The sequence below is a fragment of the Antechinus flavipes genome, chromosome 1 (genome assembly GCF_016432865.1).
Source record: "Antechinus flavipes isolate AdamAnt ecotype Samford, QLD, Australia chromosome 1, AdamAnt_v2, whole genome shotgun sequence".
Classification (NCBI taxonomy): Eukaryota; Metazoa; Chordata; class Mammalia; order Dasyuromorphia; family Dasyuridae; genus Antechinus; species Antechinus flavipes.
In genome coordinates this window covers 348,039,830-348,057,393 of record NC_067398.1, presented here as the reverse complement: position 1 = coordinate 348,057,393, position 17,564 = coordinate 348,039,830, and the positions used below count along the sequence as shown (strand labels likewise).

Below are 17,564 nucleotides of genomic sequence, written 5' to 3'. Positions count from 1 at the left end.
CTTTGGAGCCTGAGTGGGATTGCTATACTACACTAAATTAGATTTGGAATAACACCTTCAGTGTATGCCTCACCTTCCTCCCCACAATTGAAGAAAGTCATCCCTTATTGAAAGACAGATGTTTCTGAAAACTGTGTTCTTATAGATGGATGCTGTTATTTTGTTTCCCAAGCTAAGTGAACATGTAAAAAACTCTTCTGGAAGCTAGAACTCTTTATTTCATTGGCCAAGTATGAAGTCAGTTCTAGGGCCCAAGCTGTATTTTAAGTGTAAGATTTCAATAGACAAGTAACCCAAATCCACGTTTTCTGTAATACTCTGCTAATGGCCTTTTCCAGTTGTCTTTTTTTTTTTTCTTCCCTTTTTAAAGACAACATAGATTACTATTTTCCCAACTTTGTTTAATCCCAGGTCCATTGCATTAAGCTTGATGATCAAAAGCTCATTATCTATTCTTTTGCATTCTAATTTTGTATATCTAATTCTTTTGTCCATCATTGATTCTAATGCAAAATATCACTTATTCATACCAGGCCAAAAGCATAAGGATATGTTGGAACTGAGAATGGATGCTGGTAGAGAGATGAGTTTTGGGGGGGGATTTTTTAGGAGGATCATTGTGTGGAGAACTGACAACTAATAGTTATTTTATCCTTTCTTTTGGATTAGCCTGGTTGGGAAGAAAGAATACACTTGGATGGCCGAACATTTTATATAGACCATAGTAAGTAATCCCTATTGATAAACTGTTTTGATCATAGAAAAAAGGGAGGTGAGTTAAATAATGTAGCAAAAGCTTTATAATTGTACTCTTCATTTAGGAAGCCAGGTGTTGATTTGTGGAGAAAATGATACCAGAGACTTAGTGCCCTCCTACGGTATCGTATATTCACCAAGTTTGTGGTTAATTGGCTCATCAGCTTTGTGCCCACTTGGATCTTGTGAAGCATTAACAATTTTACCATTTATTGATTCATTTGAATTTTATTGTTGTTGATGATCCTATGGCTTATGTGCATTTAATAAATTAAAATCCACCATAGTAATAGAAAATAAGATTAGAAATATTTTTGTCACAAGTTTACGAAAGCAATGAGAGAAAAGGAATGAAGTTGAGTTTAAATGAAATCACTGCCTTGTGACATATTGCCATTTCTGACTTTATTTTCTATTTGTAGCATGTTTTTTTCTTGCACCCACTGTTAAGCTGTATCTGGTTCTGTTACTGAAGTCGTAGTATAAATGATGTTCTATGTAGAGTTTTGTTATGGCAGCTTAGGTCACTTATGTGTTTTTTTTGTGTGTTTGAATTTGAAATTGGACTAATAAAAAAGTGCTCTTAGCCCAGGGCATTTTTGTTTTGTTTTATTTTGTAAGGAGTCCCTTTTATAGGATAATTTTCAAAAATTCCTTATTGCCTCTGAGATAAAGAAAATGAACAAAGGAAAAATTGAATTACATACAGAATTTAAAGTCTTCTGGCAAATAGATAATTTGTGGTTTCTATTTTTAAACACATATTTTCTTACCTAAAAGAAAGGTTTCAAATATTTTTAATATAAATTCAAATACAGGCTTTTAAATATAACCAGCAAGCTCTCCCCACCCCCCCCCTTTTTTTTTTCTTTTCCCATACTTCACCACTTGTAGTGTCAAGGAATTTATTGGTTTATGGATTTGCCAAAAGTGCCTTTATTTAATATCTGAGTTAAACCAACAGAGAGCAATAATTCTAGAATTCTGAAAACTGAAGTAGCTAGTCTTTAATTAAATTACAACTTTTAACTTTTTGCCTTGGGTTCAATTGGATATCTGAAGTTTTTAAAGTTTACTTTGTTTTTTATTTGGGTGTACAATGAAGCTAAAACTGCTACCATGAAATTATAAATGTTTTATAATAAAAAATGAATGTGCTCCCTATACACACCCTCATATCCTTCCAAAAAGCTATTCAGTTATAATTTTATGGTTGACAAAATTTGATACAAGCTCATTTTTGCTACATGGCTGGCTTCTTGATAAAATGCATAAATAAAAAATGATGGAGAGCTTCTCTTGGTTGTACCACTAGTTTCCACTAAAAATAGAAAATTGTTTCCCTTTAAATGTTTGCATGCGATTTGCATTATGATTCTATTGATCAATAAATAGTTCACAATAATTTTGAAAATTTAAAGAAGGTTTTAAAAATATAACTAACAGTATAACCATAATGATATATAACATAGCCACATAGATATATAAGTCTATATGTGACTGTAAGGTCTGTAATTTGCAATATATGTATAGACTTCTTATATACTTTCAACAGTCCTGAGAGGTGGATATTATTATGATCCCCTTCAACTAGCCAGGTTAAGTATGAAGCCTAGGTCATAGTAAATATGCAAGGGAGTATTTGACTCAGGTTTTCCTAACTCCAACAAAATGGCTACTTCCATATATTAATATAATAACACACTCAAAATTCATGTGGCATGAGGATGGTGCCCTTGCGCTAAACTGACAAAGGAATTCCATATATTCTTTATTATCAAAAAGTATTTGTATTATCTCATTAATCCAATATAGATCCATTTGTTTTTTAATCAGTTTCATCACCATTAGCCAAGTTTATTAAAAAAATAAATACAAATCATTATGTGCGTTTTTCTGTTTAGAAGATACATTACGAAAGTCATTCCCTTTCCCCCCTTTTTGCTTCAATTATCATAAGTTTTTTTTTTTCCCCTTAAGGCAATTGGGGTTACGTGACTTGCCCAGAGTCACACATCTAATAAGTGTTAAATGACTGAGATGATGTTTGAATTGAAGTCCTCCTGCATCCTCTTAGTGCTCCAATCAGAAGTCATTTTAAGATGGTATAATCAGTCCATTTCTTGATCTTTTCTTTGGGAATAATATTCTATTACCAACAAAAAGTTTTCCGTATCAACTTTCAATTAAGTATTTCCAGACCTCACCAAAATTTTATGTTTTCTGATGATGATGATGATGATGATGATGATGATGATGAAATATTATTTTCACTACTACGAAGATTTTCTAACAATGTTTTGCTTTGTTGTTGTTCTCCTTTATGCTTTGTTTTCAAAGAGAACCACTGACATGAGGAGGGTAAATTGGATTTAAGTGAGGCAGGGCTGTGCATCACTCACTCCTCCCAGGTCATCTTTATCCAAAGACAAAATATAGGTTAGGTTGACTGGAAATGAACCCAGATCCAGTGGGAATCTTGACATTTTTAACCAAAAGTCTTTCCCAGCTCTCAGTTTGTTCGAGGAATCACTCATTCAGTGATTTAGGTCTAGATAAGAAATGAGATAAAAGTTGGTCTAATTTGCCTACTGAAAGAAAACAAAAAAATTAAAGTGGGAGGGAACTCATAGTGAAGAAAGTCTCTTTACCAATACAGCTATCCTATATCTTATAGTCTTCCTGATGGTCATTTGAGTTCTGCTAATAATGCAAATTATGTTTAGTTGCAGTTCACACCAAAATTTACTACTTATAAAAATAAATTTTGCAAAATGAACAAGCCATGTAAATAAATTATGAGCGACAATGTTTAAAAGTACTTTTAAAAGTTGAGAACTTCTTAATGAGTATTTAGTATCATCTCATTTGTAAATTCTTTAAATCATTCAAACTTGTTTCCCTGATGACTTGGCAGCATTTTTTTTTAGCCTATTTTTAGTCACTATATATACTGCTTTCATTCAACATTCATGCATGTATGTTATTCAACATACTCTCCTACGCATATACTTACAAATAATAAAAATACAGCAAATAATAAAAATAAGTAATAAAGTACAATAAAAAACTATATTTTTACAAAATTCCATAATTTATAATCTATCACTAAGTTAGACTTGCTTTTATGCCAAATAAATATGAATTAACAGAGTTTTATCCTATGTACAGGAGGTAGTGATTGTTTGTGGTTTTGTGCTGGACTTGGATATCACATATATGCTGACTAAAACTAACTTAATTGCTTCTTTAGGTAACAAATGCACCTTATAAGTGAATTGAGTTTTCTTTGTTTTTAAAATTTCAACAGCTCTCTAAATAGCCTTCCCATCTTTATCACTGTTTTGTCCTTTGGTAGTTAGTTTTGCCATCCATTCTTCAGGAATCTTTTTAGAATGATGGAAAGCCTCTAGAATGCTGGGATCAAATCTGAGTACTTTGCTCTATGCACAGCCAGTTTTATCTAGAACATTTAAAAAATGCACTGAAAGGAGCAGCTAGATGACACAGTAGATAGTGTACTATTCCTGGAGTCAGAAGGACCTGAGTTTAAATGTGGCCTCAGACACTCAGAAAATCACTTAACCCCAATTCCCTCACAAAAAAACAAATACATTTTAAGATTTGTTAGGAAGTTGTCATTTGTATGCTGATTCACTCCCATTTAATACATATTTATCTTCTAGTTTTCCTGAGGAATGAGACTTAAAAATTTGGAATGAAAAGCACAATCCACACTGCCCTTTTATGATTGTCTATTGTGTATGCATATAAAGAAAGAGTTAGCTTATAATGATTCTTTGTGGCATGTTTCTTTTCAAAGGTGATTTGTACATAGCAATGGAGTATTTAACTATAAATAATAATTCACATGTACAAGGGTAGAAATATAACTGAAATTAGGACGGAATCAAGATTCAAACTCCCCAGGATTCATACCCAAGTCTTCTTGCTAAATCTATTGATCTTCCCCTGTATTACAACAAAGAAAAATTAATGAATCCTCTTTTACAACCCTCTACCAAATCTTTTACAAGTCTGGTTGACAAAAAGGAAAACAGGCTCATATCATATCTGTCTACCTTTTCTTTCTTTTATTGACAGAATTGTGAGCAATTTTAACAATCCTAGTGTCAGAAACACGTTGAGAAGCAAAAGTTCTAGATTAATACTGGAACTGAAGGATTACTTTCAAATAACTACAACCCTACCAAAATGTTTTAATTGAAATAATGTAATTAATTTAAAATAGTTTAAAATTAAATGTTTTGTTATATAGCCTCATAAAAATTTACCCTAAAAGCCTAAATTAAAAAAAAAAAAAAAAACTTTTCTTGATCAGAAGTGTCATTGCAATTGGACTGATCCAACTAATTATGCTGGTCTATATGGGTAACCCTTTCCTTTCATAAATATACATGTATAGTTTTGTGCTCTATCTTATTTCTTATATTGGCTGCTATTCCTTTGTCAAGATCTCTCCTTCCATAAAACAGGAACCAAAAATTTCCTTCAGGGAAATTTCACAACATTGCAGAAATGTCATTGCCCATGTTAAGGCACATCAAAATAATTTAAAGTAATAAAAATTTTTTATCAATTTTTGTTGATAACATAAAAATATTCATTAATTTAAAAAAATAGATCTTTTGTACAATTCATACTTATTCTAAAACTCATTGAAATCCATATTTCTCAAATAATATTTTCTATTTGCCTACAGGATACTTAGGAAAAAAATTAATCAAATCATCCTTTTTCCAATTCAACCTACATACCTATCAAGCAATAAGTATTATTAATCACCTATTATATACATATCATTTTGGATAAAGAGTTGAAAGTATGAAAACTTTCTCATAGAGAAGTTTATATTCTACTATCTATGGAAAGGATACTCCCAAACTTTGTGGTCACAGACTGGTGTCACTATGTTTCTCAAAAGAATGTGCAGGCTTGAACAACCATTTCCTTGTCTAGTGCAAAATTTGTTACAATTGTAACACTGTTGCAAGTGGGCTAAATTCCAAAAGAAATTAGCAAAATTCTAAGAGGGAGGAGACCCCTTTATTCAGATTTCTATCACTGACATGCTGATTCTATGGCTCAGAGGAGTGGTCTCTGGAATTTGGTTATCACTGGCCAACATAATCTATCTGACTGTCAGCATGAACTGAGGAGTGACTCAGGAACTTGGTTCCCAGTGACAAGATTATCAGTCAGCAATGAATTGAGGAGTGGTCTATTCACAATCAGATTGGCTATGGGAATTTCCTGAGGCAGGCTCCAAAACCAGAAGATTTAGAATTTATTGATTTATTGTTAGAACAGAACCTCCCTCTCCCCCCGCCCAAAAAAAAAAAAAAAAAAAAAAAAGGCAAGGCACCTCATCAGAATAACCAGTGTAAAGGCATGTAGACAAGCGTTTAAATACTGTGTATGAGAAATTGTTAGACAGTAATTCTGGCTGGATTTTAATATATGTGAAAAGGGAGACTGAAGAGATAAAGTGAGATTGGATTGTGAAGAGTTCTGAATTCCAGACACATAATTGTTGATCCTAGAGGTTATAGGAAACAATTGGAATTTGTTGAGGAGGGGAAGCTATAATGTGGTCCTTTCTGCTATGTAGGAAAATCATTTTGATAACTATGTTGAATATGTGTTTGGAGAGAGGAAAGTTTAAAAGTGGAGGAACCAGTTGGGAAATTATTGCAATAGTTCAGATAAGAGGTAAGGAGTACGTGAATTAGGGTAGTGCCCATGTATCAGAAGAAAGACAGGACTGTGGAAGTAGGAACGGCAGTGTGGCAACTTATTAGAGACATGGGGTAAGAAAGTGAAGATTAGAGATTGAAAATTTGATTGATTTGCAGAAAGATAGACATCATGAGTTCAATTTAGTTTGAAATGACTTATGAGACATCCATTTCAAAATGTCCTATGGGGACACCGTACTGGGCCTCTGGCAATCATCCACATAGATGATTATATTGATGATTAACCAGTAAGAGGGTTGAGAAGGAATGATCAGGCAATAGATATGCCAAGAGTTGAGTGTAATGGAAGCACAGAGGAGAGAATACACAGGATGAGAGACAATCAATAAGCATTTATTAAATGTTTACTATGTGCTGGGCACTTTCTAAATTCTGGAGAGTAAAAATAAAGGTCCAAAAAAACAAGGTACATGCTAATATAATTTACATGCATATATATATATATATATATATATATATATATATATATATATATATATATATATATATAAAATCTTGCCAGATTAGTCAAGGGGGAAATTTTTTGTGCAGTATTAATTTAATTCATATTTTAGAACTGTCTGACCTGCTTTGATTTTGTATATGTGTGCGTACGTGTGTGAATGATGCATACTATAGATTGTTCAATTGTTCAACATAAGGTTCATAACTGAAAGTTGTTGGGTTTTTAAACCAAACATATATATATGTGTGTATATGTATATATGTATGTATGTATGTATGTATATATATATATACATATATATATATATACATATATATATGTATGTATATATATATATATGTATGTATATATACATACATATATATATATATATATATATATATATATATAATATATATATATATATATATATAGTAGCAATTCCAAATTGTTCCAGGGACTGGCACAAAATCAATGCTTAATAAATACTTAGTGATTGATGGAATTTGTAAATAAAAAGCTAATAGTACAGTTCTCAGATGCAAAATACAAAAAAAAAAAATCACAGATATAAAAAATTGACAGCAGTCCTATGATTTAATATGTAAGTCTTAGGATATTTCCCAGATTATATAGAGTTAAAGTGATGGATTCAATGTTGTTGTTGTTGTTGTTGTTGTTTTAAATATATGCCTTCCAAATTCCAAGCCTAGCACTCTTTCAACGGCCTCTTGCCAGAATTTTTATCAGCCTTTTTGACCTGCTTGGATTTCATGGGACCTCAAGAACATCTTAATGTAATTTATTTTTTTCTTTAAAAAGATGTATAAATCAGATCCTTCTCTTACCACATTATTACTAATCTCTAACACCATTGTATTACCACTTATACCATGGTAGAAAGAAATTAAGCCTATTGAGAGTGCATCTTTTAGGAAAAGTAAAGATCTTGCCAGATTAGTCAAGGGGGAAATTTTTTGTGCAGTATTAATTTAATTCATATTTTAGAACTGTCTGACCTGCTTTGATTTTGTATATGTGTGCGTACGTGTGTGAATGATGCATACTATAGATTGTTCAATTGTTCAACATAAGGTTCATAACTGAAAGTTGTTGGGTTTTAAAATTATATAAGCAAAAATAGTATTTGCAAACAGTTAAATGCTGAATAGTTTAAATTAAATAGTTAAATGCCTATGTGTGTGTTTCTTAACCTTTGTGAGACAGAAGGGGGACTAATGCTGTTTTGCGGTTGAGTGAAAAAATCACAATCAAGTTATAAATCCCTAACGGGGGTTTATAATTGAAGTATTGACAGATGCTTATCCCAAACAGTGTGAATTACCTGGCCTACCTTACTGAGTTTTGCATTTTTGATTGAGTGTTTTCAACTAAACAGTGTGTTGGTGGGCAGGGTCAATGAATGGATCATATAGTTGTCTCCTAATTTTGCACTAGTCTTAGAAACTTCTGAGACCTGGGGAAGTGGGCATGAATAGAAAGAAGCAGATGACTGAAGAAACTTAGTGAAACTTCTTTTTGAAAGTTTCTTTTTATGTAGACTGGAATCAGTTCTAATTGATGCTCTATTTTATCGGGTTAATTTTCAGATAGTAAAATTACTCAATGGGAAGATCCAAGATTGCAGAATCCTGCTATTACTGGTCCAGTGAGTATTTTTCATAATGAATTTTTTTTTCCAGGTTGTTCCTTTGTTCTCCCTAAGTATGCATTTTTTATATGTGATGACTTAATGTCAAAAGAATGACAGGATAGTTGATACTCCTCTTTCCATTCACCCAACTTTTTTTTTAAATTCAGTCATATGAAGCACTGTTTTTGTGGGACTTCTTCACAGAAGCATAAGAGTAATTTGCATAAAAGTGTCACGTTCTATTTTTTTTCCCCCAAAGTTTTTGCAGTCTTGAAGTTTTATATAAATTTTTTTCCTATATTATCTGGTTATTATAGAATTAAAACTAGAATTAAAACATGGGACAAGGTGTTTAACTTTGCCTTTATGATATAATAGACAATTTTCATAATGGATTATTTTGACAGTTGAACTTTTTCAGAGGGCTTCCATATTTGGCACGCCATAGCTTAGTGTTACCATCATGGTTATAACTCAGGTCTTCTAATTTGAGCATTCTTTCTACTTGATAATACTGAATCTCATCACAATCAACCAGATTTGATTCTTTCCCTCTAAAACTTTAGACCTAAGATAGTCAAGAATAGATTTATATTTAACTACTTAGGATATTTATTATACAAACACATTAAATAATTTAATCATTTATATTTTGTTCAAGAAAAATGGGAAGAGAAGGGGGTTGTTATAGAGGCAGGGGAGTTCTTTAGTAGGGTTTTGCCATTATATGAAATAATAACTTAAAATTCACTTAGAAAATCATTGTTCCAAATTGTTCTCACATGGGCTATATAATCTGAGCATTACAGTAAGACTGAGATAGACACAATGTACATATTTGCTCATTGACACTCAAAAAAATGAGTTGCTTCGTATTACCAAGCTTAAAAATGACAAAGTCAAGGCTTGAGCCTAAGCCATCTTACTCTAAATCATTAGGTCATTCAGTGACAGGTTTTTTGTGGGCAAGAGTAAGATTGTCACTCACCCTACCTAATGGTCAGTAAAATAGATTATAATTGGCAGTACATTTTTATTTCCCTAAGTAGTAATTTAACAAAAGAATCTGCATGAGAAGAGAACAGATGATTTGGCCCATTAAGCTATTTAGTCCAAGAAAAATAATGTACTTTATACTTTTCTCTCCAGAGGCTGTAACTATCAGACACTTCTGTATATCAATAGGACAACAGTTTCCTTCTAGGGGAAGGTGAAAACATGTTCTTGTTCTTTCATTTGAAAAACTACCCCAAAGAGAAAACATATTAAGTAGTGGAGGAGGATAATGATTTTTGAACTTCCCATGCATCATTCCCCACAAGAAGAAAGAACAGAAATATCTCAACCTAGTTTCCACCCACATCTAATCAGCACCTACAAGGTTTACGAATGACTTTTTTCAGTCAAATATATAGATAGCTAGAATGTGCATGTGAGGCCTAAGGCAGATGGTGAGATAAAATATTTTTTAATAATTTTTATAATTAAACATGTAAAAACAATATTTAACATACTTTAAAAGAAAAATTGAGTTCCAAATTCTTTCCCTCCCTCCCCTGTCCTTTCTCTGAGACAAGCAATTTCATATAGATTATACATAAGAAATATATTACCATATTAGTCATGTTGCCTTTCATTTTCAATAGCAGTTTGTTTTGCACTTTATTAATAGATCTATCAGGTACTTATCATATTATCAATATATGTCCCAGATAAGACTGAAAGCATCTCCTACTCCAGAACTTTGTCTTATCTCCAGGAGAAGTAAAGGGATTATCCTAGTACTTCTTTGCTGGAACCTAGTGTCCCCCTCCCCCCACCCCACCCCACCCACACACTGCTATATGAAATTTCCCATACAAAATGTATGCACATGAATAGATTTTTTCCAAAGTCTATTTAAATAAGATTTTGGAGTTATATACAAATATAGAAATAACTTTAAGGCTTATGATTCATAAAGTGTTCTAAATGTTGGCTCAATAAATGTAAAAAATTTTAAAATATATTATTTTCATGATCTTGATTTATAAATACCTCTTTTTTTCAGGCTGTTCCTTATTCCAGAGAGTTTAAGCAAAAATATGACTACTTTCGGAAGAAGTTGAAGAAACCAGTGAGTAATTTTGTCTTTTTGTATAGCACTGTATTTGTCATTTGTCCTTTGGAAGTTACCACAGCCTCATTTAGTAAGAACAATGTGTTTATGGCTTTTTTTAAATTAATCAAAATAATCTGTTATCACATTTTAAAAACTAGTCTTTGATATAGTTGGTTCTTCAACTTTCATAATTTTTTGTAATGATAAATAAGGATATAAATGTGAATTCAATCAAAGTTTTAATTCCATTGATCTGTGAATTTCCTGAAGGCAAAGATCAGCATTTTTGCCTTTGTTATCCCCATTGCATTGTTGGTGATTACTAGCACTTAGTAGGTACTTTAGAAATGCTCATGGACTGACTGAAAAGATTGGAAAAAATTTAGTGATTCTGATAAATTATACAATGTGTTTATTGTGTAATATAAAATAGGAGCTAAATGTTTTCCCCAAAAAAAAGCAAAAGGGAAAAAAAAATTTTTAGAATAGTTATAGCTGGGCCAAGGGCCTGTTGTTTATGGTCATCTTAATTGTAATCTGCTCTTTGATTTTACAGGCAGTTGTTTCATTTTCTCCCTCTCTATTGTCTCTTTCCCTGTTTGTAATTACTCCCTTTTTTTAATTCATCCTTTCTGCAGCTGTCCAAATAATTTTCCATAGGTTCAAGTCTGTTACTATCCCTACTCAAAAGCATCAAAGGCTGTACATTAGTCTCTGAAGTATAGACTCCTTAAGCTGGCATTTTAAGACTTCCATAGATAGTTTTCCACCCTACCTTTCCAATTTTATTCATCCTTGTCTTTAACAAATCCTTAACTCCTTCCATTAATACATATCCTGTTGAATTTTAATAGAATTTTCTTTTGTTTTTCTTATATTATTCTCCAGGCTTGTCTCTTCTATCTTGCTCTACTGTGAATTCAGTTATGAAGTATCACCAGAATAGTCCTGATTAATTATGCCCTTTTAACTTTATGCACTCCATTCTTATAATTTCCAGAATTAGGCAGGCATTGTCCAGGAATGTGCAAACTATATAGCACAATTTTCCTTCATCCTAAAAGATTTTTTTTCCTGCCTTTTCTCTTTCTTGCTCTCTCTTTTCTGGCATAAACAGATATTGATGAGGATATTTTGCTTCTCCTTCAAAACAGGTTTTTTTTGCCTTCTGAAATGTATGCATCACCAACATTCTGTCATTATTTCACTTGCTGAACATTGTCTGGTGTTGACTTTCTTGACAAGCCATATAAACCCTAAGGAGAAGGATTGTTTCCCCATGAGCTCTTGCTGTCAAGGCTTTCTTTTTCCTTCAGAAGTCTAGATGTATTTCATGTTCCCCGGAGACAAACTGCCTTTACAGGCAATCCCCTGTACTTCATGATAATTAGTTTTTCTATGAATTATCTGTCAACAAAAGACATCCTTCCCCAAAGTCTGGATACTGTCCTCCATAATAGAAAAATTGACTTAAAATCATAGGACCAAAATACAGACCCAGCAAGATTTGTCCTTACTTCCCCCATTGTTTTTGATAAATAAGAAATGTTTTGATTTAGACAGGTGTACATATGCTTTTGATTTAGTTAATCTTCTCAATCTTTCTCCTCACGGAAGTACACAAAACCAAACCTTTATGACATACTCTTAGTTGAGCCAAAAAAAAAAAAAAAAAAATTCCACATTAGCTATCTATATTTTTTTAAAAGGTCTCATTTTGTATCCTGAGTTTATCTCATCTCTGTTAGGAGATGGATAGCATGAGCCATCATCAGTCTTTCAGATTTATGATTGGTCATTATATTGATTAAAATTCCTAAGTCTTCCAAAGATTGTCTTTTACAGTGTTGTTATTGTATTATTGCTCTCCAAATCCTGCTCACTTCACTCTGTTGGTATCAGTTCTTATTAGACCTCCCATGTGCCTTTCATCATTTAGTATGACTTAATAGTGTTCCATTACATTTATACAACAAAAAATTTTTTCTACTATTCCCCAAATAAAGGAATTCTTTTAGCTTTTCATTCTTGGCCACTACAAAAAGACCTGTTATAATTTATTGTATATATAATATCTAATAAGTTTTCTAAAAATAATGCCATGATTTTGATTCAGCAAGGTTGGTTATTCAGATTTTGCTCAGACTCTCTTCCTCTTGTTATAGATAATTCTACCAGATGGTAGGAAATGCTTGGTAAAAAATGGAACATTTTTTTCCCTTCATTCATCTCCTTTCTTAATAGGCAGCATATGTTAGTGATTCAGTCTGAACAATTGTTATTGGATGCTAAATGTTTCATTTCTTGACATAGAGAAGCTTAGCTTCTATGTGGAGGAAAATCCAAAATGAGAAAATTTGAATGGGAATCATTCAATCACTGCCTGTTTAATCAGAGACTACTTCCACCATCTCCTTGCTGTTATTTTTTCTTGCTAAGTGTTTTGTTCTTTTATGTAGGCTGATATTCCAAATAGGTTTGAAATGAAGCTTCACAGAAATAACATATTTGAAGAGTCCTATAGAAGGATCATGTCTGTGAAGAGACCCGATGTGCTCAAAGCCAGGCTGTGGATTGAATTTGAGTCCGAAAAAGGCCTTGACTATGGAGGTGTGGCCAGGGAATGGTTCTTCTTGTTGTCCAAGGAGATGTTTAATCCTTATTATGGTCTCTTTGAATATTCTGCCACGTAAGTACATGGAGTATATCTGAAATTTTATTCTAACACAGAGAGTAAATGGCTCACCAATTTCAGATGAATTAATTCTGCCGGCATAGGCCCCTGAAGCATGAGTTTAAAAATTATTCTTAGTCCATTTGGTGTGTTAACCTATCCAATGAAAGCCTGAAAATGATTGATTTTTTTCTTGTCTGTTGAACTCATATAACTGAAATTTTTTAAAAGTTTCAGTTAATTGTGGCATTCACAAAGAGAGAAGTAATTATCATTGCTTAGTTAATTCAAGAGAAGAATTTGTCAGTATCATGCTTCCACAAAGAATAATGCATTTTTATGAGCAAGAACAGCCACTCATGTCAAATTATGAAGTCTTTGGGGACCCACACTTCAGTATACAAGTGGTAAGAAGAAAAATAATTCCTTCATAATTAAGGATTTTAGAATCCTTGCTTGTCATTCTAAGCAGTCAAACAGCAGTCACTTTAAAAAGTCAGACACGAGTGTGTGTCAGTCAGTTTAGCTTATGACAATGAGAAGATTAATACTGTTTTGAGGCCCTTGTTAGAATAATTTTTGCCCTAGGAACTTCTCTCTCTTCTCCTGTCCTTCACTCATGTCCTTTATATAAGTATAAGATTCATGAGTCTGCCTTTCTTTCCAGTGGCATGGGAATTATTGATATACAAATGGGATTGAGACTCTTAGATGTATTTAAAATGAGGTGATAGGATGAAAAAATTTCAGTGGCTCCTCCCAGTTTTAAATGAAAGCTCCAACCAGATAAGCAAAAAGCCTTTATTGAGCATGTGCTATGTGCCAGGCACTGAGCTTAAGTGATTGAAATACAAAGACAAAAAGTATTCTATCTCCTCAAGAGAGAATATTTTGTTGTATTATGTGTTCAAGTATTTTATGTATAGACGTGTTGGGATATCAGAAAGAATAATTTATGAGGCATTTCAGAAAGTCACTGGGTGCATCCCTGAAATGAAATGGAGATTGAACTGAATTAAGTGTATCCTTTATTTCAAAGGCTTCTTTCTTAGTCTTGAGATGGCATCTATCTCTGTGGTGATTAGAAAAATCCTGACTTACACAGCTGTGTAAGCTGTGTGTCATCAACCCAGAATTTTCTCTTCTTTCTGAGTCAATGGACATATGACCATGGAAGTAAAGACGTCGCAAGCAGATAAATTTTCTATTAAATTACAGAATATATCCAATTAGCCTAAAATTAAACAGAAAAGGAAAAAAAATCTATCAGTTGACTCTGGCTTTTATTATTTAAAAGTTATAACCTGGTTTTATATTCTTTCTTCAAAGGGACAACTACACACTTCAAATCAATCCCAATTCAGGCCTTTGTAATGAAGATCATCTGTCCTATTTCACTTTTATTGGACGAGTAGCAGGTCTGGCAGTATTTCATGGGAAACTCCTAGATGGTAAGTCATTAAACATGCTTTAACAATGAAAACTGTTGTATTCTATTTCTTTCCAGAAATTTTTCTAATCAGGGATCCTTTTTCTTAATGCTTTTTTTTTTTCAATTACTTGTAAAAACAATGTTTAACTTTTTTTTTTTTTAATTTTGAGTTCCAATTTTCTTTCTCCTTCCCTTTCTTTCCCCCTTCCTAAGACAGTAAGCACTTTCATGTTCAATCATGTAAAGCATATTTTCATATTAGTAAAGTTGTGAAAGATATAAGCCGCAAAAAAAAAAAAAATAAAAATAAAGAAGATGAAAAATAGCATGCTTTGATTTGCTTTCAGACTCCATTAGCTCTTTTTATGGAGGTGGATATATCAATTTTCATCGTGATTCCTTTGGTACTGTCTTGTCTGATCAGAAATCCTTAATATAATATTATATAAAGCAACAGATCACTTTATCCTTGTTGTACAGTGCAGTTGCTTTTCATAAAAGCCTAATTATTTTGATATTATTTGATTTAATGTCTATTTTTTTTATAAAAAGTAAAATTTTACTTTTACTTAAAAAAACAGTAAAAATTTTAAACTTTCTTAAAATTGAAATACAGCATATTAATTGAATAGCGTAAGAATTGAGTGGGTCCTTAGAGATCATCTTGTTCACTCATTTATTTTGCAGACTGAAGATTAAAAAACATAAATGACTTACATAAGGTTACTTGGATAGGAAGTAGCAATATGATTTTAATTCAGCATCCTCTGACATCAAATCCATTCTTCTTTCCATTATATTGTATTGTTCCCTATTTTAAATTTCTTCCCATTTCCCCCAAAGAAAGATTTCTGTTTTGCAGTGGGTATAGCAGTTGTCAACATATTAAAATACTAATATAGAAAGTTAATTTTAAATGATCCAATCTGTCTAGTATTTAATATCCATTTGTCTTTGCATTATCATTTTAAATGTAATTAGATAATAAATAATTTCAGGTAATTTTGTGACTTAGGTAACTATGAAATCATAGTGTATCATAGATAACGGGACACAATTCCTCTTTCCAAAAAGTGGGTCAAGTTTTTATTCTGCATAGATGGGCACCCGATACTTTGGGTGCTTGTGGATCTGAATATTGAAAAAGTAATTTTATTCAGAAAAAATCATGGAAGTCTTCAGTCAGGAAAGAAAAAGCACTTTTAGGGAATTTCAGGATTTCATAAAGATTGAGGAAGGGAAGAATATGAGAATTTATGTGTCATATAAAGATTGAGGTTACAGGAACTGTGAAGTTTGTGTTTCTAGGTTGATATTCTCCTTCCTCCTCTCTGCCTCTTGGCTTCTTTAGCTACTTTTACTAAAATTTCTTCACAGTTCCCTTTAATTCTAGTACTTTTTCTCTATTATCTACTGTTTATCCTGTACATATATAGCTGCTTGTGTGTTTTCTCCTCTATTGACTGAGCCCACTGTAAGGGAGAAGTAGCTGGCATATAGTAGGCACTTAATAAAGATTTATTGACTGACTAACTAATGGCTTAGTGTTGGTTTGGGAGGCAGCTAAATAGCATTATGCATGGAGTATTGGAACTGGAATCAGGAAGAATCATCTTCTTGAGTTCGAATGCATTCTCAGATAGTTATTAGCTATATAGCCCTGGGCACATAGGGCACTTAGCCCTGATTACCTTGCCCATGGGATTATGGTAGTATTTTTATTTGCTTTACCATCTCCAATATGCTTCCTCTCTAACCTACCCACAGTTTACTTGTTAATCTTCCTAAACACTCTGGACATATCATTCCCTCATTCAGAAATCTTCCTATAGAAAAAAAAAAATATTCCTATAAACTCCCAATGCCTTCAAGATAAATTTAAGTTATATTATCCTTATTGATGTCCCTTCATTATGGTTCCAGTATTCTATTTCCTCATCTGAAAAGTGAGTGAGAGAAGGAAATGGCAAACCACTCCCAGTATCTTTGCCAAGAAAGCCCTAAATGAAGTCTTAAAGTATCCAATATGATTGAAAAATGATTTAATAACAAGAAAAAGTATTTATTTTATTTCAGAGCAGCAGCTATTAATGTATACTGTTCTTTACACATCTTTCCTTACTTTGAAATACTAGCTGTGCTTAATGCTTTATCATAGTCAATCTTTCCAAATTCACTTACTTGTTTTACTAAATTTATCAAGCACAAGCATGTTTTTTCTAATATTATTTTTGCCATGCTATTTCCTAGGATTGTAAAAGAGTTTGTCAAGAAGTTATTTTAAAACAAGAGTTACTTGTTGGTTTGCTAGCTTCTTCCTTTCTAAGCTACAGATAGGTTCCAATCTCTTTTGTTTGGGGAGAAACACTACCTCCTCCCCTCGCCCCCCCATCCTGAGGCCTATTCTTCTCCTTTCAAATGAGGTGCTTCTGCCATGACCACAAAATGAATAAGAGAATCTGTAAGGTATTTACTGTGATCCTGTGACCATCTACTGAATCCTCAGTCTAGCTTTAAAATCTTACAAATCTGGCTCTCTCATCCTACTAAAACTACTCTTTCTTAGTTACCAATGATTTTCTAACACTACATGCAATGGTCTTTTCTTAATTCTTATTTCCTTTCTCCTTGATGCTTTCAACACCATTGACTACGCTATCTTTTTCAAAAAACTGTTCTTCCTTCTCTATGTTACTTCAATGACTCCAGTGTTTGTTCCACAATTCTACTTTTTTTTCTCATG

The 17,564-nt window shown here is 32.5% G+C and overlaps 1 protein-coding gene across 8 annotated transcripts in view; it reads left to right on the top strand.

Moving 5' to 3' along the window:
- NEDD4L (NEDD4 like E3 ubiquitin protein ligase) overlaps positions 1-17,564 on the top strand; it is a 465,473-nt gene that overhangs the window by 406,143 nt on the left and 41,766 nt on the right. For all 8 annotated transcript variants that reach the window (XM_051969577.1, XM_051969576.1, XM_051969578.1 and 5 more), the window contains 5 exons: positions 670-724; positions 8,571-8,629; positions 10,665-10,730; positions 13,175-13,404; positions 14,719-14,840. In XM_051969577.1, the coding sequence (XP_051825537.1) occupies positions 670-724; positions 8,571-8,629; positions 10,665-10,730; positions 13,175-13,404; positions 14,719-14,840 (532 nt within the window). The remainder of the gene's footprint in view (positions 1-669; positions 725-8,570; positions 8,630-10,664; positions 10,731-13,174; positions 13,405-14,718; positions 14,841-17,564) is intronic.